This window comes from Siniperca chuatsi, linkage group LG4 (genome assembly GCF_020085105.1).
Source record: "Siniperca chuatsi isolate FFG_IHB_CAS linkage group LG4, ASM2008510v1, whole genome shotgun sequence".
NCBI lineage: Eukaryota > Metazoa > Chordata > Actinopteri > Centrarchiformes > Sinipercidae > Siniperca > Siniperca chuatsi.
The window spans coordinates 18,705,486-18,727,895 of record NC_058045.1 but is presented as its reverse complement, the minus strand read 5'-3'; the positions used below and the strand labels follow the sequence as shown (position 1 = coordinate 18,727,895).

The 22,410-nt window shown below is 38.1% G+C and overlaps 1 protein-coding gene across 8 annotated transcripts in view; it reads left to right on the top strand.

Moving 5' to 3' along the window:
• Positions 1 to 1,641: 1,641 nt before the first annotated feature.
• LOC122874263 (receptor-type tyrosine-protein phosphatase eta-like) overlaps positions 1,642 to 22,410 on the top strand; it is a 33,605-nt gene continuing 12,836 nt past the window's right edge. For 2 of the 8 annotated variants that reach the window (XM_044191871.1, XM_044191870.1), the window contains exons 1-9: positions 1,649 to 2,126; positions 18,137 to 18,158; positions 18,381 to 18,575; positions 18,830 to 19,090; positions 19,285 to 19,545; positions 19,740 to 20,000; positions 20,506 to 20,766; positions 20,991 to 21,251; positions 22,125 to 22,397. In XM_044191871.1, the coding sequence (XP_044047806.1) occupies positions 2,061 to 2,126; positions 18,137 to 18,158; positions 18,381 to 18,575; positions 18,830 to 19,090; positions 19,285 to 19,545; positions 19,740 to 20,000; positions 20,506 to 20,766; positions 20,991 to 21,251; positions 22,125 to 22,397 (1,861 nt within the window). In that variant the 5' untranslated portion in view covers positions 1,649 to 2,060. Of the gene's footprint in view, positions 2,127 to 12,320; positions 12,481 to 13,749; positions 13,766 to 18,136; positions 18,159 to 18,380; positions 18,576 to 18,829; positions 19,091 to 19,284; positions 19,546 to 19,739; positions 20,001 to 20,505; positions 20,767 to 20,990; positions 21,252 to 22,124; positions 22,398 to 22,410 lie in introns of those variants that run through there. The other 6 variants (XM_044191878.1, XM_044191875.1, XM_044191872.1 and 3 more) reach the window with 6 other exon arrangements.

Genomic DNA, 22,410 nt, shown 5'->3' with positions numbered 1-22,410 from the left:
TTCAAGTATTGATTTATAATATTGAAGTATCACCACAATTGCTTAAAATGGTATTCTTTTCTTCTACATATTGTCACAAGGTGGATTGCTTGCTGTTTTTATAGAGAGCCATGCACAAGAGCTGTCTGTTATTTGCTGTTTCCTGTACAGCGCTCTGTGGCAAAGCTGATAAAGATTACTAGCCCATATCATACACACTACCATATTTTATTTTATTCCCGATTCTTTACTGAACAGAGAGGAAGTGCAGAAATGTAGGCGAGCAGGTTCAAAACCACCCTTCAACTACACTGAGGTGTCCTTTTAGTCCTTTAATAGAAAACTGAATCTTTACCAGCTCCAGCACTACTGTTCTGCAAATGAGTCTGAACTCTGAATAAAATTAAAACTATTTCAGCAGAACTGTAGGCGTCAGTGTCCTTTACATCATTTTTCCATTGGTTTTATCTGTTTGCTGAAGTCACCAAAAAAATCATAAAGGTGTTGGGCAAGTTTCTTTAAAAGTGTAATTAATTGCTCATTACATATTACTCATTGGAAAAGTAATTACATTACTTTACTAATTACCCCACAGCAAAAGTGAATACTTATAGTTCTCGTTACTCCACACCCACATGTCACATATTCCATGACCATCAACAGCTATCTTATCGTCAGCCCGTCAGATACCCGCCAACTCTGAACAAAACCAGCTGATTCCTGATTGGCAAGCCAGTTAAGAATTCACAACACATAAATACGACAACTTTAGAGTTACCAAGACGCATTTCTCTTCTTTCGGTAGAGGCTAACTGCCTCCCCACACCTCCAGCCCCTGCGCCAAGCTAACATGCACCAGACTCCTCCAAATAACTCCCTGTAACAATGGCGTGTCTATACAGGAGGCAATCACATTTTTCATTTCTCATCTCACACACGTCTAACGGAACAGTTACAGATGTCTACACAGGCCGCACCACGACGGCTTTCGCTTGCGCCAAAGTTCAACTAGATTGAACTACACCTTACACTACTCTTTCCTGAAGATATATTTTATATTTCTATGTAGTGATCAGATTACTATAACATATTAGGCTACTAAGAAATGCATTATTGTCCAACACTGGGTATAAGTTGTCCCTTCAAAACATTTGCAACAAAGCTAAAAGAGGGAGGAGGAGATCAATCAAACACAATCTGTACACACAGTCCTGAAAAGAGGTCTAATCAGCTCAACTAAGTAGCAGCCATAAAGCCACATGAATTTCTTGTAGGTTCAAAGTACAGTAAAGATGGCAAAGCTTAGTGCAACATTTGTGACGTTATTTCACCTTGTTGTGGGTAGTCAGGTAACATGCACGCGGAATATCCAGTATGTGTATTACTGACTTAAAGAAGCGGTGTGTAAGAATTAGTGGCATCTAGCAGTGAATTTGCAGTTTGCAACCATTTGAATACCCTCGCCTCAAACATTTCAAACATTCAAATAGCTGGTTTGTGTCCTTCTGCCTGAAGTCCCCTCTCCTAATCAAGAGCCCATAATTCCTAGCTACGCCCCTGGCCATTACTGGCATCACTTGTTTGTGGCAGTGAAACTAGGCCAGTAACTTCAGGGAAGTTTCCAACAAACATTTGCATTGGCTGCTCGGCTTTGTGCGGTGTTAGTAAAGGGACCCCGCTGACGCATTCCTTTACTCTGCTTGGCCAGCTATGGCAATAATGTGGGATGACTGTTTTTCATTTCTCCTCATAGTCCACAGATCAGGCTATGTCGGCCGGGTTGAAGCTGTGACACATCGGCGGTGATACAGAAGCAGAAGGGGGTGAACTGATGATGAGAGAAGTGGCAAACTAAAACTTCCCCGAGTGACGCGCCCGGCCGCGGCTCCTCCCTGTTAACAGCAACGCAAAAAAGTTTCGCACTCTCAATTTCTCCTGATGAAGCGATAGCTTGGCGGAGTGCGTTAGGACTGAGAGATAAATTCAAGGGTTTGTCATTTCAAGCCAGAAAGAAGTCTGGACATGAAAGCACTCAACTGGTAGAAAAGTCACTTGAATCTTTTCCCCAAGCTTGCGGCATCATGAAGCCACTGCTGCGCTTCAGCGTCTCACTGTGGACTCTTCTGGTCTTCTGCGCTTTGCTCAAGGTAGAAGGCTTTCATTCATTTACATTTAGCACAGAATTAAACCAGGTGGTACAGTTTGGTTCATGGGAAACGACAACAGGGCGCTTTGTTTGGATGATGAAGGTCAGTTTTTTCTTTACCACAGGCGTGTGACTGCACCTGTTGCGCAGGTAGCTGCTATGCTGTAAGGTCATTTACTTACTCCAAAGTTGGTGCAGCAGACTGCATGAGAAAAGTTCATGAAAAATATAAATTCCAAAACTATTTCATCCTGGTGTCAGCAAAGAAGGTTTGGAGACTGTCACGGCACACAATAAGATGAATGATGGTCCTTTGAGAGTTTTAATTGGATTTAAATTTATGTCAGCAAGTAATTAATACACCGACCTTCAGCTGGCGAGGTTTAACAATGGTGGGCTATTTTTTGGAAGACGTGGAGAGAATATATTAGGTCTAACGATGTTGGATTTATTTATAGAATTAAAAATTAAAATAAAAAAAATAAAAAAAATTTTTTTTGGGTACTTAATTATTTTGTAATAATTCATGCAAGTACTCTAATGCCATACTTATTCTATATTTTGAATCTCTTTATTGGTCAATTATTTACTCAGGATTGCACAGGTTGGTATCCAGTGACCTGGCCTGTAGTGTGAAATGTGTTAAAATGTATGGATACCTAACAGAACACCAGACCCACCTGTCCTTGTCCCACTGGTTTTTCTGGAGAGACAGAGACAGAGACAGATAGAGGTTGAGAATGGCATGTGTGGATGTGTGGGGCCAACACAAAGGGGTCAGGTATGAAGGTATTACTGGAGCAAAACAACTGAGCACAGTGGAATCTGTATTTGTAGAAAATAGTCACATGTGTATCAGTAAATTTGAAGTCACGGAGGAGTTGCAAACTTGTAGAATTTTTTTTCTCTCCCACAAACACAATCACAACAGTTACACCATCTCACATTCTTTATTGCAGGTGCACAAGTCCTATGCTACGAATCACAAATCAAGAAACCCATAAGCTCACATTTTTGCTACAGTTGCTGCAGTGAATATGGTGCAAAACGCATTCACGCACCCCATATCAAAAAATGTGAAGTCATTAATTAGCAGAGGTTTACTGTCAGAAATCCTGATGGGATATTAGTTTGTTACTCAGGACTATCTAAACTGCTTTTATGCGCTTTCAGTCATTTCTTGGAACAACGGTTTTACCTTCACATTCAAATATTACACAGCATGAGGTCGCCTCAGAATATAACCTCTGCATGTCCTTATTTTTGCGAGTGGAAGTTCTTTTTTTTAATAGGCTAACACTGTGACTGCACACAATTCCAGCTGTCAGTAGAGCAGTTCCACTAAAATGTTTATTGCACATAATGTATAATATCAGTTTCAATTGTAAAAATCAGCATGAAGCGTTATTCACTTAGGATCAATGAATAATTACAATGAATAACTGGACATTATATGTTAATATAATATAACATATAATCTCTATATATAAATATATAGATGCAGCTGCAGAATGCCACACAGAATGAACAGGCCGGGTGTCAACAAAAATACAGACACAACCAGAGCTACACATAATATAGCCTGTATGCTTGATCAAATTGTTAACTCATAGTCCTTCAGAATGAACGTTTCCCATTACTCAGCAATCTGATAAACAGTAAATTCATCAAATTCAGGGCCCCACGTCGCTATTTTCCAAGCTACACGGAAGTGGACGTGGTTTCATTTAAACTGGGTGGAAAAAACGATAGACAAAAGGCGTCCAAACGAGCTCCTTTGATTGGCCAAAAGGGATCTCTGAACAGTGCCCGCCTCTGGATCTACAGGTTCACAACTCACTTTTGCTCCACATTTCACTGAGATATGTGGTACAAAAGTGAGAGCACGCAGAACATTTGTCATTTGTGAGCGAAAAAACAGCATTTGAGACTCGTAGCGACAGATTCAAGCAGTTGCAGTTATTGACCAGGGACTCACACTAACTTACCAGTTTATTAGGTGCAACTACAGTCTGATGGAATACAACAGACAGAGAGAGGTGTGTGTCATGACCTCTTGTAATTTTAAAGTAATTAGTAGATGCATTGTATTGATAACTACAGTGAGAAGTTCTAATAAAAGTTTAAAAAGTTCAAAAAGAGTACAATATAATGTATAATAATCTGTTCCTAATGAGGTCTGGTGCTGCCAATTGGCTGATTCTAGACTTTTACTCCACACACTTGGCCATAGCCAAAGTGCATTACATCAGGAAGTCCTTTTCAGGGATGCACAGATTCAACTTTTTCTCTCCCAATATCCACATTTAACACCTGTAAACCTCACTGAGTGGAACTCATTGGGTGGCTGGTAGGAACAGGACAGAGTATTATATTGAAAAAGAAACAGTTTTTAATGTACAGTATGTCGGCATCCACAAAATAGTATTGGCACAGATATCGATATAGGGAATGGGATCGGTGCAAGGTATTTTGTCTAGATAGATTTTCTAGTGGCATCAATAATGTGGAGTGTGTCCTAACTAGAAAACAACCACTTTCTAGACTATCCTTTCTCTAAGTGATATGATGGTTTTATACCGCATAACCTCTAAGGGAGGGGGTTTGGGTGGATATTTAGGTGTACAAAGGATAAAATGTGTGACTTGGAAAATAAAACCCACTTGATAATAATAATAAAAATAAAATAAAGATGAAAATAGAATACATAGAATTGGAAAATAAAACCACTGAATAATAATAAAAATAAAGTAAAAAATAGAATACATAGAATGTATAACAAAATACAGCATTTTAAAAGAAGTGCAGCACTGCATAAGTGCTAAGCAAAGTGCAGTTTCTGGCCTGTATCAGGAAAGTGAAAGTGAAGAGATACATTTTTTGTTTTCTTTTAAAAATTTTAGCGAGCTGGCTTCCCTGATATCTACAGGTAGTGTGTTCCAGAGCTTTGGGGCAAAATTGACAAAGGCTGCATCCCCGATTTTCTTTCGGCTTTTTCTGGGAACCTCCAATAAACCAGCAGCAGATGATCGCAGTGTTCTTGAAGTCATATAGTTAACAAGGGCGTTAGCAATGTAGCTTGGTCCTAGCCCGTTAAGGGCTTTGTATGTAAGGAGGAGGACCTTAAAATCACTTCTAAATGTTACAGGACTAACCTCAGATTTAATCCAGGGAGTCAGTTTCCCAAGAATATTAAACAGCATTTCTCTTTTTCTTTTATAGCCGACTAGTAGGATTTGAGTTTTGTTCTCATTTAATGTTAAGAAATTATTACTTGTTATGAGAACCCATTTTCTTTTGTAATAAATGTTGTTAAGGTAAGAAAAGAATCCAGTATTGTTTCACTTTAAATTTGAGGTCCCGGAGCCTGAAGCTATGATCAGGGGTATGTTGTTATTTCACCCATGCTTTGGCAATGTTAACGTCTGTTTCCCATGCCAATAAAGCCCAATTGATTTGAACATTGAATTGAGAGAGAGAGAGAGAGAGAGAGAGAGAGAGAGAATCTTTTAGTGGTCAGATGTTGTTGATGATGGCTATACGGAGCAACACAAAACCCAAAGTTCAAAGGGACCAAACATATTGTGATTCTTCTCTTTTCCAGAGAGGATGAGTTGTAAATCATAACTTAATTAATTATACTTAATACCAGAGCAATTTAGGGACAACCACATGTCTTTGCTTTCGAAAACAGTACAGGTATGCATTTGGGTCATCATCTGGATTATTCTCAGTAGTCTTTAGAATGAATCAGATGTTAAATTTAGTTTCTAGCAGTCAGATTTAAAAAAAACTACATTTGGAAACATAGTCTGGCTAAAAGCACAAAGGAAGTTACAGTAGAAAAAGGGGAAATGTTATGCTTCCCTTAATGGAAAGTTTTTGCGTACTGACATTTTCCATACTGTACATGTCGTATTCCCACCGTTAATAAAGTTAATAATCCACCTAACTACACGTCAATATGTTAACACAGTCTGTATGTTAACTACCTGTTTAAAGTGAATGTTTCTGGTAAGGTGTTCTGTTTAGTTTAAATTTGAGTTCCCCTTTTAAAAAAAGATAATTTTAGATTTTTGACCTTATATTCATGCAGCTGTCAGAGATTGATAAACATGTCAACACCATGATGCTTGTCAGTAGTCTGTGTATCTCGTAGGCCGACTAGGCTTATATTGCCTTCCTTGTCTGTCATGAATGTGTTGTAAAAGATGTCATTGTTTGTACAGTGATACAGTATTATTTCTATCTCTTGTTCCATGTCCAGTTAAACCTATTGGAGTTGATCACAGATCAGCCTCATCCAGGACTTAATATAATTCATGCAGCCTTTTGTCCCTCCAGCTGATCAGTCACATATAACACTACTGTCTCTGAAGAGGTATAATAAGGCAAAATAATTGAAAACACGTGTGCAGGGTTTGTAGGGCCTTTAAGACAAAACCATCTGATGTGGTCAGTTGTGCAGCCTGTGGTTCAGATAGTAAAGTCTCACCTTGTCATTCCTGACATGAAATTAAACTTAATTAATTTGTCATTAACAAGTCAGTGTCAGTTTACCTGAGGTGGAGTAGGTTATAGCGCCTTGTAGCCTTGACTTGATCATTTACTCGTTATAACGACATATAATAATTTCTTTTTCTAAAGATGTGCAAAATAGTCTTATGGAGAAAAGTTTTTTGTTAAAACATGATGAACTGATCTGTTTTTGTTGCTGTTTTAGCAATTGATGCCCCTCCCCCACTTTTCTACAGTGTACATACTGTAGTTTGTAGATTGACACATGCATAAATTCGCAGTTATTTATATTATTGCTTGAAAAGGGATTAAAAATAGGCCAAAAAATAAAGCGTGGTTTATAGGCAAGAGAGAGTGCATGCAAAGCTTGACACTCATTAGCAAATGACCCAGGAAAAGTACAATACTTTGCATTAGTTTTGGTATGCAGCCTTTCTCTGTTCCCATCCACTGTGTCTGTTTCTCTATCTTTGTCTGTGGCCTCCTTGCAACATGCAGAAATGAGAGAATGGTGACGTTGCTATCTATGGGAAACATCTTGGAACAAAGAAATGTGACGCTTACAAGAACTGTCCCGTATGTGGCTATGGGCTCTGTGTGATGAACACTGTCTTTCTGGCTATCTGCTATTCTGATACCTTGCACTACTGTAAAATGTGGATGACGTGTGATGACTTAATGATGTGTGATGTGCATCTGAACACGAGTGTCCCTCTCCAAAATGTATTCTTCTCACTGTATCCAAATTAGAAAGCATAAGCCTCCTTGTGTCTTGCATCCCATTATTGATCTAAAGTGCAAAAGTCACAAGTCAAGTTCTCTTTTGTGGAATGCTGCACCCTCCACCCACTCCCAACGCCCCTTCAACTGTATCAAGACAGTCCAGTTTCAAATTAACATCCCCAAACATGCTGCCTTCGACCAGGGTTGCGACTGGAAGCTCAGCATTTACAAAACGAATTACAAAGAGTCACAGTTCCCCAGTCCATGTAAATGAGACACAGGCTCCTCTCTCAGCCTCAAAGGCCTTATTGTCAGCAGATAGCTATAATTTTACCAGTGGCCTCTGAGCAAATCATGGCTAGGCAAGGCTGTAGTGGGGATGAAAAATTACTGTTTTTCTCGTTTCACTTGTCTCTCTATCACACGGTCACACTGCATTTCCAGATTGAGTGCTAGAGTGCTTCAAGTAAGATTTTTAATGCCCCATTATAGTACAAAATGACCATATTATAGTACAAAATGACCATATTACAGGCTATCTTTGGCAGTTTGATAGGGTTATTTCTCAGTATACCAATGACAACCAGGTGCTGAAATCTCTGGTTTTAAAAACTAAAAGTACGCTGTTCTTTGCCATGCTAGAGGCACAGCACAAGGATGACAATGTAGAGATGTTCAGTACATGTATGAATTAATCTTTATCAATGGTCCAGGGTCACATGGGACAGGAGCCTATCCCAGCATACATTGTTCTTTAGAATCTATATTTTAAAAGGGAAAGGACATGTATAGTTATAGTTTTTTAATAATTTAAAGGCAGTAATCCCACCCTAAATTACAGCACAAAGAAGCCAGTTAATAATACAAAACATACAGTATGCTTTCTCTGCTCTTCCTTTGCCGCAGACGCATCACACCCCACGCTCCACTTTAACACTTTTATGCTGATCACACTTCTATGATTAGCGTAATGGCCTAGCCCTCTGTATCCAGAATCTGAGCCTGTGGGTACTTATGCATTCATGCACATGTTCCTCCTGTTGCATGGCCAGCAGTGTTAGGAGGAAGCTCTAATGGCAAGTGTGTTATACTCAGATGGGTATCTGCAGCCAGCAGCTCAGCACTCTGAACAGCGCAGCACAATGCTGAGGACAGAAAATAGTACGTCACTCATTTCCATAGCCTCTGATGGCCCGCGATAGCAGCGGCAGGACTGTGGTGTGGGAGGCTGATACTGTACCTGGAGACAAACACACTCACACTTGCTAAAGCCGTCATGCGCGGGGAGTTTTTGGAAGCAGTGGATATTTTTAGACATTGCTTTCGGCATTTTTTTATGATTCATGTTCCTATAGTATTTCACAGGAGGACACTCATATTGAATTTCTCTTGCAAAGTTTTGTATTTTCACAGAAATGCTATCACTTGCAAATGCTGTATCATATATAATACAGAATGCAAAATATGTAAAAAACACACACCCTAAAAGGATCATGTAGAAAAATAATATATCAGCAGTAGATGTGGTCCAAATTACAGGAACCAAGACTTTTTTATTTTTTTATTTTCTGTACCTAAAAACTCCTATTTCATCAAAATCAGTGTTACAACTGCCACTGCAGATAATAAGTTAGATCTTAGGGTTAAGTAGTTTATAATGTACATTAATTTAATATTTTATCTTCATCAGTAGTCATTGCTTAATAGGGTAGTATATACTAGTATCACCATTTTCAAAAAACTCCAATGTCCACAGATCATTAAGGATCCAGATTTTGACCCATGCGTTGTGGTATTGAATATAGGTTAATTAGCAATGGTTTGGGCCTTTTTATTTATAAATATAGACTACTGAAAGAGAAGTACTGATCACTGGAGGTATATGAGAAAATGGTTTTGTTATGTGGGTGAACTGACCCTTTAAAACTGCAGCATGGGTTCTTTTGTAGTGCTCTGTGGTGTCAACTGCTCATAGCTTTGTAGCTTAAGAGAGGTCAAAGGTCATGGGTTCCCCTGAAATTGTGAATTAATCGGAGGCAAAGATCTCAATGTTGCAAGGCAGAATCAGTCATTGATACACTTACAAACAAACTTTAATACTGTACACGACCAATTGTGATATTTACTTTTTAGTTAAAATCAAGTGTATTCCTTTAATAAACTCTCTGACTGAATGTAAATTAGCCTGCAATACAACATTGGCGTGAGAGAATTACACATTGCACACTACAGAGGAAGGAACAGTACAGTCTGTCAAGGGATGTTTTGGCAGCAGCAATGCTCTAAAATGTCTTTAAGAAAACCGAGACCAGTTTAAGTGAGACAACCGTTGATATATTAGCTAATGCCGTGTGGCTCTTGTCGTCCTTTATTTGACCTTAATGAGCTGGAGATATGAAGTACAGCATAGTGCTTAACTTAAAAATCCTTTATGTTGTTCACATCTGTTATCAGGAGTCTCTGGGTGGGTTCAGGAAGTGCCAGGAAGTTATCTTAGAACAGAAACAATGAGTAGGTCGCTCATGAGCTACTGAGGCAATGAACTTTAAATAGAGAACAAGCTACCAGTTTATTAGAAGCTGACAGAAGAAAGTGAGAATTGCAACTTTCATTAATCTCACTACACATTATATGTGATGTTTGCATCAGGAGATGAACTTTAGCATTTTGAATTGGAAAGTTAGTAGAGAGGATTTGGCTTGTGATGTGCTTTTGAATATACTATATGTACACACACAGATACAGACACACACAAGCAGTCTTTAAAGCTGAATACGCAGACAAAAGTCATTTTCTTTTATGAAATATTTTGTTTACTCACACTGTGATCTCACTATGACTGTGGCTGACTCAAATCGTTAAACACAAGGAGAAATGTTAGTTGAAAATATGCAATATTAGTGATGAAATAGTATATATGTCAAAACGTTTAATGGCCCTGCACATCCACACAGGTGATTTCAATTACTCCCCCAGTTAGACCTCTAGTCAGGTTGAAGTTCGGTGAAGCTATGCTGGGAATCACATGACAACAACAAACTTTATGAACTAATAATAGTGATACAGGTGACAAAGCTAACAAGTAACAGAGCTAAAAGAACTGTCAATCAAGCACAGTCCATATGCACCCAAAAAGCTATTCCGGAAAAGGTCAAATAGAAGAAGGAAAGGAAAAATCAATAAAGGAAAGGAGAAGAATACTATCGACAACATTATGCATTTCTTCCTTGTGAACCTTGCTTGCTTTGTGTTGCTAATCATCAAGACACACAAACACACACACACACACAGAAATGTTGAATCAGATAACACGATTTTGCAGAAATTACAACTGTAGAGGAATCCACTTTCTCCACTCAGCAAGTCAACAAGGGCACCACCAGCAACTCTTTTACATTACGCAGCTTTGCGTAATTCAAGAAGCAGGAATGTTACGTGTTATGCATTCCTTTTTTCTTCATGTTTTTTGTTCCAAATTATCAGATTATGAGGAGCTAAGGTTAAATGGGCTGATCCCTGAGCAAACAGCTTTTAAGGTGATTTCTTGATTGTTTTTGGGTCTGAGTGTTATAACGGAGGAAGGAACTGGGGTGTTATCAGGAGCAGCTTAAAGGCAAGGAATCAGAGAGTAGCAGGCGGGCTGCCTTTAGGGTTGATGTAATGTTTATATAGTGGTCAGTACAGCCATTTCCTCCTCCTCCTGCAGATGGGCCCAGTCAAAGGGCAGTGATATACTACATAGGACAAAGTCCCAGCCAAGTAGGTTTCACAATGAAAAATAAATATTGCTCCTCAAGTGAAAGTCTGATGGTGATGGTGAAAGCTTCTAAGAATTGTATATCTTCAGACTCAATACTATAATAAGCTGCTACTATTAGTGGTTTTACATAAAGAACATACATACATTAGAACATACAGTATATCTAACACATATCAGTTAGAAAAAATAACAACCATATTGAATTGCCCAATAATCCAAGTGATCCTATAAGGTCCTGCAAAAGCATGAGACTGAGACTAGGATGTGCACATGGGTGGGGCTGAGTCCCAGTGGAATGCATAAAAAAATGACATCCATTATTTGAACTTCAGTATTTCTAAGGCAGTATTCCCCAAATGGGAGCTTGGATTATTTCTGCTCTCTGAGTCAGTGCCAAGGCGTAATGGCTTGAGACGTTGTTTTGTTTGTTTAGTAAGGAGAAAATAAGGGATACTTAGGACGAGTGCCAAGGGAAATAAAACATTTGAGAATCATAGCTCAGAGAAAGTCACATCCCCAGAGGTCAGTTTGACATGAATATTTGTAAAACATGAGATTAAGACCCAGCTTTCACATAATGGTATGTGACCTTTATCATATTCTTGTGGAGCTTGAAGAGGTTTTAGTTTGTCAGATTCTGTTCAGACACAGACAGCAAGCGGTTTTCTATCTGGAGCCAGCCACAGCTGTTCGTAAATTCAAAGTTTATGTACCACTGAATTAAAATGTCTTCCACCACACAAACTGTTAAATAGAGCTTACTAAATATATCCACCTACCAGATACTAAACATATCTGTTGTGGAGGTTTAGAGTTCATTCTTGACCTCGGAAACAGCAGTTGAGAAAACAATCTCACCACAAGGTCCTATTGGTAGCTGTTCTGGAGCTTTTGATCATATCACATGATCTTCATCAGTAGATGGAGTTTGCCGAGTTCTCTTTAAATTCACTCAAGGACTTCTCATCCATGTTGGCTTAAAATTTGAGGTACAAGTATCAAAGTATCAGTTGTTGTGTAGTTAACTGGTTACCAATAAAAAATCTCTGATCCAACTTGAAACATTGACTCTTAATGTTTTAAAGTCAGATAGACTCAGTAAGCTCCACTGTTTGTCTCCCCCCACTACACTCTTGATCTAAACTGCATGAAAACCTTTTGGTGACTTGGGGACAAAAGAATCCAAAAACAAACTGACAGACACGCTGCCTAGCATACAGACCTTTTCATGGCATCTCAACTTGCCATAGCAGGAAAAGCACAAATTTAACAAAGAACATTACTGTAATCATCCACCTCCTTTAGTGTTTTATTTCCATTTGTGGAATACAAGCTCACTCACCACCAGATGAATGTAAGTCCAATATTTACTCTTCTCCTTTGGATGTTTTGGTTCACACCAAAAAAAATATCTTGGTCTTTAGCAGCTACATGTTTGACTTTCTAGTTAGCTTCAGCCTTCTGTCTAGCTTGTCTATCTGCCATTTGGTGCTGGACATTTAGTAGGCCTACATACACACTTGTGTTTATCAATATTTTGAACTGAAAATGTTTTTTCAGCAGGCCATAAAACCCAAACTAAGCTAATGACAGGGTTGGTTAGCTAAAGGCAAGAACTGCCGAGCTTGGTGATAATTTTCTGTGGGGTCATGAAGGCAAGTGACCTCTGTCATTACAAATACTAATTTAAACCATTTTAAATCATAACCATTTTATCTTTTGAAAGTGTCACGTTTTTGAAGTTTAGTTAGGTTAGCATGTGAAGCTTCGGCAACCTCCTTTTTTGCCTGTTGTTTCTAACAGTAACAGTTTGACACAAAGAGCTTTACTGGTTAACATTCATTAAATCCAACTTAGTCAATAGAAACTAGGTAGTTAAAAGAACTTAACATTATGAACTTTTTTTGTTTCTTAGCTGGTGCAGTCCCATTTCCGGTGATGGGAATTAGCATGGCTGTATCTCTGCCTGGGACAGTTAGCTGTTGGAGACTTTAATGCAGCCTCTACTTCAGTGACTTGCTTGAACATACTTTCAAAAAATCTCACTTAAAGGATAAGGCGTATTTTTAGATTGTCAATGAACCCCATGACAAAGGTGTGGCTGATTTAACAGTATGCGTTTTCAATAGTTTTTGGACATCAATGGATTTCTAGATTTGCAAATGCATATTAGTCTGGAACCTCTCAGTTAATTTTTGATTTTCAAGGAGCGTTATCAACGGGCGCAGTGCAAAATGCCTGTGGACGCAATACAGCAGTGAACACCCACTATTTTAACGGCTCCGGTTCTGGAACTAGATTTTCCATTCATTCATGACATTGACGTTTTAGAAAATCCTTGTATAAAGAGCTTTAAGCCTGGAACCAAGCCAACCAACTACGAAATGAATCGTGATCATAAAACATTTGAAGATTGGAAAATGGAAGAAAAGGCAAAGGTTTGCGTACATAATTATTTTAAGAGTGAAGGAAATATGCATCACATAAACCATTGAAAGTAAAAAAAAAAGCTCATTAGCCGTTTGCATGTTTGCAGGTGCGGTCATGGGTGCGGTAAACATTTCCATGGTAACAGCTAGCTCCACCAATCCGAGATGTCGCTTTAACACTTGTGGGTAGTAAAGTGTAAAGTGTAAGTGGTAAGTCTACAGTGGATGGTTATGACATTATGGCTAATAATCAAAATCTCTATTCAGAATATTAATGGGATTTTCACTTCCGGAACCTCACTGCTGAGCTCTATTGGAAAGACCTAGCCTACAACCAATCAGAGCAACGAAACGTGCTGAGCGACATATGCAAGTTGGGCGCTCCGTTTTCAAGCAGGAAAAAAATGGCAGCCTGGTCACAAACTTTCTCAAATTACAGCTAAACAGGACACTAAAATGTGTTTCTGAAAACATTTGAGGTAGGAAATAGACAATGCAGTAACAGAATCTTGATTCATATTTGATCAGCACTGCCTAGTTTGACAGTTTGATCTGAGTTTCGTGAGCCTGGTGCCTTGCGCTGTATCAACCAATCAGAGCAGCAAAACGTGTGACGTGTAATTTCAAATCTGGACTGGTAATGCTCCTCTGTCAGTCATCATATCAAACCCACCCCATATTAGATAAACGCCTGTGATTGGCCCGACCAGATCCAGAATGGGTGGAAATCTGTTTGAATGGCGAGGGGTCAGACGTATCTGCCAGAGCAAATGAAACATGAGCTCAGGGGATCCGTCTGGTTCACAGGCTAAAGGATCTCTATAACACAGAGGGATACGCTACATGGGAAATACTTGTTAGTAGGATCAGTTCTTTTTTGTTTTTGGTCTTTTCAGTGGATTTGCTGACAATAAGAAAAATATAGTTATTACCAGGCTTATTCTTTATGTACAGATGGATTTGAGTGACTAAATACAGTTCTCCACAGCATTATAAGTATATTTTAGCACAAACTGTCATCAATTCAATTCAATTCAACTGGGCTTTATTGGCATGGGAAACAGATGTTAACTTTGCCAGAGCATGTGTGAAATAAAATAAAAACATTTACATAAACAAAAGAAATGTGCTATTAAAATATATACGGATAAGTAAGATAAGATAATAATAATAATGATCATAATTATAATAATAATAAAAGAATTGTGGACTTGCAGTTAAAAATATAAATAAGTGAAAACTACATAAACACTGCAACATTTTCTTTTTATGAATGTGTGTGTGTGTGTGTCTGTCTGTCTAGGTCACTCACTGTCCCTCAGATTGTGGCATGTTGATATATATTGGGCAGCAAGATCTGCCCTGTCTCCTTCTCCTAGGAGTATTTTTAATTTTGAGAGGTCATTTAGCTCTTTGAAATCTGAGATTACAGACTTGAACTCTCCAATCTATCTATCTCTATCACTCTCCAAGTTGGCACAAGGTCACTCTTCACTCTGCAGATTTGTATAATTTTAGGGAACGTTTGTCTCTGTTCACTCAATAGCTTCACCCACATTAGTGTAATGATGATGTTTGTATTTCTTTGCAATATTTGCTAAATGTTGGATTTGCAGAGACAAAACAGAAAATAGATTACAGTAAAATGTTGAAAATGCCACAAAGAAACTTTACCACTGTGGGGAATGCTCTTTCATCACTTGAAAACCATCTGCTATAGGGGGGAAGTATAAGTGTCGCTAAATTACGTTTAGTGAGAAATTGTGAGAAACAACCATTCACTCTCTCTCTCTGACAGGACATTAGTGTGGAGCTCACGCACGTAACACACTGCACAAACAGCAGAAGTACAGTCATGCAGATGTATACTTCCTCATATAGGCTGTTCCTTCTGTTAATTTACAAAACCCACCTGAAGTGACAGGATTTTTTTCCCCATAACCCCAATAGTAATGGTTGGTTGGTTGGTTCATGTTTTAGGTTTCAAAAAGGCTTTTGAGAATCAAATACTGACTTTCGTAAAAGGAAAAACACACACATATGAATTATATTTCACTGAGATGTATGTTATACTTGTATGGATGATAATGTGTCTCAACACACAATATCTTCTATTGTACTAACCTTCTCATACACTATGTAAACACCCTTCACCAGATTCTCAAACTACTGAACCCTTGAACTCCTCATGGACCACTGTGTGGCACCGTTGTACTTCAGAAACAAGAATAGAGGACTGGAAGGAAGGGAAGGGTCACTGTTACAAAGAAAAATTACGGCAAGGCATGTCTCCGGTTGGCGAAAAGGGGCAACATTTAATGCAGAATGGACTTTTTCTTTCTCAGATTCCTGTTCTGACCATTTTTGAGTTGTTAGGCCTATTCTCTACATAAAAAATACATTCAGCTGCTTATTATAGTTTATTAGGTAAACCCAGGTAAAACTAATGCAGTCTAACACAATGGGAAGGAGACAATCTAAGCTCCTGATTTGTTTTCCAGTCAGTATCTGAAATAAAAAACAAAACAGAATTATTAATCTAATAATATTAATGCAAGAAATAGAATAAAGTGTGAAAAGTGCTTAATATATCTAATCGTTCTCTAAAATCTTTTACATCCTACTTAGGCACTAATCCCGTCACAATAATTAGTTTTTTTATTCCTACTAAATATAACAACTCTGTGTAATAAAACCTACCTTTGTGATAGTTGTAATTTGAGCTGAAATGAGTAGTTGATTAATCGATTAGTCGATTTTCAGAAAAATAACTGATTAATCGTTCATATCATTCATTAAGCAAAAATACCAAACATTTCAGCCAATTATTTAATGATTTAATGACTAATGATTTTCTGTTTTTCTCTGTTTTATAACATACAAACTCAATATCTTAGGGTTTTTGGACTGTTAGTGAGACAAAACATGACATTTGAGGAGGTCACCTTGGGCTCTAGGAAACTATGATGTGACATTTTCCACAATTTTCTGAACTTTTTATAGACAAAATTATTAGTCAATTACTCGAGAAAATCATTGACAGATTAATTAGAAGATGAATTAATCATGAAAACAATTGCTAGTTGCAGCCTTACTTTTAATGTTCCTACAACATTCAACATTATGGTCATTTTTGTGGTTTGTGGTTTTGTTGAACTGTATTGCGTCAATACAAAGCGGTGTTTCTAATATTACTTTTATTACTCATTACTCATGATAAAAATTTGGTGGACAAGTACAACAACACAGTGCAATTCAACAGCACCACAAACTACAGCTTCCAAAACAATCATACAGTTGAATAAACACCTCAACAAAAACTGAACATTATTACCTTCATGATGGTAGGATTAATTGTAGGGTTGTTGTATTAGACTGCTGTTGTTTAGTTTTACTTGTATGAATGTGACTAGGCTCAACTGGTCTCAAGTCAGAGATGCTGTATACTGAGCGAGTACAGCTTTTTCCCTAATAATACTCACTGTGTCCTGTACAGCCCAACATTGTCATATTGCATTTCATTTTAAAGTATAACCTGATTAGATCATGTGTGATGCAGGACTGCTAAAGTCTATTCTGTTGGTGTTCGGAGTTAATGATTGACCCTATCTGGAACCTTTGTGGGGGAGAGCATGATGCAGGTTTGAGCTATGATGTCCTGTGTTTAATATTTAGCTTTGTGGTAAACAGATGGAAAGGCAACATGTTAGTGAGTGACTCTGGGCTGTTTAAGTTTCAGCTAATAAGTAATGTGGAATCAGAGCTGTGGAGGATACAGATAATAACCACAGTAGAAATACAGAGTTGGAGTTGTGTGAACATGAAGTTGAATATATCCACATGCGTGAGTGTGTGATATTAGTGTTTGTTGTGATCAACGAGACATCCAGATGTAATCCTACAAGGAGGAAGAACAGTGTTTTCAACAGCAGCCCCCCACATAACATTACCTGAGGCCACAGAATGATTATATTTAGGTAATACCTGACCATTGGGGATTATTCTTAATCTACTTCCTTGTTTGTACTAACTGGCACTCAAACATGATCTTTTCATCAGTTACAATGGGACTTTATCTCATAATATTGAACATTTGCACAAGTGAAAGGGAAGTGCCTTGATGAATAAACCAAAGCTCTCTTTATAGCTATATGAAATACAAGTTTATTATTATTTATTAGAAGTTTAGATTTTCTAATTAAAAACATACACATGGTGGTTATATTACAGGCTGATTCCAGTATGTTTAGACTTAATATATTTATGACTACTTTTGGGCTAACAATATGAATTAAAAAAGAACTAGGGCTAGATATCAATATCTGTGCCTATATCTATGACCTAGGGTTACAAAAGGCTGGTGTTTAAGAAACCGAGGAAACATTACCTATTTAACAATAGTTTAAGAATTGTAATTCAACATGCTTGTACTATCTGTTGTTGCTAAATTTACCGATGCTCTGTGACACTGAACTGTTGGTTGTGTTTACAGTTGATGGTTTAGAGCTGTTTTAAACTCAATGCTGACCTCTGCTGGTGCAACATCATTTACTTTACTTATCTCTGTCCTCGTCTCCACAGATCTCCCAAGCAGAATGTGCCAGTGAGTACACGTGCTGTTTCTTTATTTTGTTTTTTGTACTACATTTCTGTTAATTTGTCTCTATATAGTTAAAGAAATAGAAGTTCTCACACAAAGCCGTATTTTGTGTTTAATATAGGCACTAAGAAGTTTTTTGCACAAATTTTTCTTACAAAAAAATCTATTTGTCATTTCTCAATTCTCCTTGTTGGTCTTGTTTTTTTTCTTGTTTTTATATCTTAGATAATGAATGTGACAGCAATCAGACAGAAACATTAACAACAACAACAACAAATATCATGATTGGATCTAGACCAAACTGCACCTTATCCATTGGGAACAATACCTCTGGAATCGGTTCGATAAATGGTTTGATTCCTGGAACAGTCTATCAAATTGTCCTTAATTGTTTGAACTGCTGCAAAGAGGCCACAACAAGTAAGTCTGTTTTCATTGTTGAATCATTTATATTCCAGACCTTAACCATGTCTACAACAAAAAAGTAAAAGTAAAATACCCACAGCATTGCTGCAGATTCAGCATGTCTGACAGTAGTTTGTATGATTGCAAACAAAGTGCTCTCAGTATGAATAAACCAGAGATATCAAATATACAGATAATACTACTAATGATGAGTGATGAGAGCATAAAATATTAATTCTTTCCAACACCGACCTCTCTCTCATTCACAGAGCCTGAAGTAGTCAGGAATCTCACTGTCACTGGTTTTACAACTTCCTCTGTGTCTCTGAACTGGACTGAACCAGAGGGAAAGAGCTCTTTCTATAGCGTACAGTGGACTGATGGAGAAAAAATGAAGACTGTAAATGTGTCTCAGACATTTAAGACCATTGATAACCTGACTGCTGGAGTGCAGTACAATGTAACTGTCACTGCAGTGGCAGATGATGGCCGTACTGAAGGAGCGAAAGCCGCTGTTTCTCTGTACACAAGTAAGTACACTTTTAAATTTGGCTTACATTGTAAAATGATCAGTTATATTGTTAATGTCAAACTCCATATGACAGGGGAAAGTGTAAAGACCTGGTGGTTTTCCTGTGTAGTATTATTCCTGTGCTTTGTCATAGATAACTTATGTTTTACTGTCATCTTTTCTTCATTGCGTTCACCTCTCTGTCACTCACAGAGCCTGAAGTAGTCAGGAATCTCACTGTCACTGGTTTTACAACTTCCTCTGTGTCTCTGAACTGGACTGAACCAGAGGGAAAGAGCTCTTTCTATAGCGTACAGTGGACTGATGGAGAAAAAATGAAGACTGTAAATGTGTCTCAGACATTTAAGACCATTGATAACCTGACTGCTGGAGTGCAGTACAATGTAACTGTCACTGCAGTGGCAGATGATGGCCGTACTGAAGGAGCGAAAGCCGCTGTTTCTCTGTACACAAGTAAGTACACTTTTAATTTTGGCTGACATTGTAAGATGATCAGTTATATTGTTAATGTCAAACTCCATATGACAGGGGAAAGTGTGAAGACCTGGTGGTTTTCCTGTGTAGTATTATTCCTGTGATTTCTCATAGATAACTTATGTTTTACTGTAATCTTTTCTTCATTGTCTTCACCTCTCTGTCACTCACAGAGCCTGATGTCGTCAGGAATCTCACTGTCACTGGTTTTACAACTTCCTCTGTGTCTCTGAACTGGACTGAACCAGAGGGAAAGAGCTCTTTCTATAGCGTACAGTGGACTGATGGAGAAATAAAAAAGACTGTAAATGTGTCTCAGACATTTAAGACCATTTATAACCTGACTGCTGGGGTCAAGTACAATATAACTGTCACTGCAGTTTCAGATGATGGCCGTACTGAAGGAGCGAAAGCCGCTGTTTCTCTGTACACAAGTAAGTACACTTTTAATTTTGGCTGACATTGTAAGATGATCAGTTATATTGTTAATGTCAAACTCCATATGACAGGGGAAAGTGTAAAGACCTGGTGGTTTTCCTGTGTAGTATTATTCCTGTGCTTTGTCATAGATAACTTATGTTTTACTGTCATCTTTTCTTCATTGCGTTCACCTCTCTGTCACTCACAGAGCCTGAAGTAGTCAGGAATCTCACTGTCACTGGTTTTACAACTTCCTCTGTGTCTCTGAACTGGACTGAACCAGAGGGAAAGATCTCTTTCTATAGCGTACAGTGGATTTTTAAAATCAGCAGGCACATCACAGTGCTACAGATTTAACAGCATTTTGTTTCATTTTAAATAACATCTTTTTGTCGCTTTTTAGATGGGCAACTGTGCTCCCCTGTCATGAAACACACTCAGTTGTAGGTTCTGTACTTGACACAGTCAGTAGTTTCTTTTAATTTTCTTTCTTTTTCTGTATTTATCCTGCTCCCACAGAGCCTGAAGTAGTCAGGAATCTCACTGTCACTGGTTTTACAACTTCCTCTGTGTCTCTGAACTGGACTGAACCAGAGGGAAAGAGCTCTTTCTATAGCGTACAGTGGACTGATGGAGAAAAAATGAAGACTGTAAATGTGTCTCAGACATTTAAGACCATTGATAACCTGACTGCTGGGGTCAAGTACAATATAACTGTCACTGCAGTGGCAGATGATGACCGCACTGAAGGAGAGAGTACCACTGTTTCCCAATACACAAGTAAGTAAGCACTTAAATGTGCTGGGGACACCTTTCAGAGAAGACTCTCTGCAATGATTTCAACTCTTAACATAGAGGTGTGTGTGCTGGATCAGGGTTCTGGCTCAGAACTAACATTTTTGCTGATGATGGTGCTTATACCATGTTCTGTGCTTTAATGCTTTGCTTTGCCTAGCGAGGAATTATTATTATATTATCATCTTGTGTTTTTCTTGCATTCGTAGAACCTGCTGTGGTCAGGAATCTCAGTGTCACTGAAGTCACAACATCGTCTGTGTCTCTGAAATGGACTAAACCAGAGGGCAATGCTACCTCGTACACAGTTCAGTGGGCTTCAGGAAGAGGGACCTTTGAAAACACCACGACTGAAACCTCATTTACCATCAAAGATTTAATCCCTGGATTCCAGTACAACATTACAGTGGCTGCTGTTTCTGTAAAACAATCAAACAAAGGAGAAGGAACCTTAATAACTACCTTCACAAGTAGGTCCATATTTTGACAAAATCTTTTTTTTGTGATAATAAGCAAAACCTACAAGATTCAGCAAACAAAAAGGAAAAGCTAGAAGATAAAATTCAATTCAAAATGAAAATCCCGATGTCACTTCTCTAACTCAGTGCAATCCAAATCTCAATCTGTCAATGAGTTTTTCTCGTCACTTGACTGGGCTCAGTCTGCCAAGCTGCTGACGTTTGTAACACTTTACTTTAAGTCCCCTATTTTTCATTTACAAGTAGTATATAAACATTTAAGAATTAGTTTATAACACACTATAAAGTAGTTGTAAGCAGAATGTGTTTATTAATGTTCAGTATTTGTCAACAATTATAACTTCTCTTATGAAGACATATTTCATATTATTACCACTGTTTGTTTTTTTTACTATACTGTCATTCATTATCTGTTTATACACCAGTCTCCACTTACGGGTGCCCACAGAAGAACTTAAGAGTTGTTGACAAGTACATTAATAAACACTTAAATTTGCTTACAACCACATTATAGTGTATTATAAACCAGTTAGTATTAATAGTTTTATAAATGCTAAATAGGGGGAGTAAAGTGTTGCTCTCACTAAGCGTGATTGCATTGGGTTTGTGGAAATGGTGTTCATAAAAGGCAGCTAAAAACAGAAGTACCAACAAACAGTTATGATGCATGTGGAGCTGCAACAGTTAATTGATTGATCGATTACTTGATCAACAGAAACTTAATTGCCAACCATTCGTCAGTACTAGTGCACCTCAAATTATAGTCTGAGTGTATATTTTGTTGTTTTGTTTGACATAGCAATTATAGAAAAATATAAAGTAATAAGTTAGTGTGTGCCTGTACCTGTTATTCATACCTCTTAGTTCCCACACCTCCTGGTCCCATCATCATCAGTCAGAGGACAAACTCTTCGCTCCATCTGATTTGGGCGACTCCTGATTTGATGGCGGGTGCTCCAAACATCAGCTACCATATCACCTACCAGCCTATGGGTGGCAAAGTACAAAATAAAACCTCCTCAGTCAATAACACAGAGCTGTCTTCGCTTTCCTCTGGAACTTCCTACAATATAACTGTAGAAACAGTTGGACCCCAAAATTTAAGGAGCGTGGCTGTCCATAATTCTACTTTCACCCGTAAGTACAACAG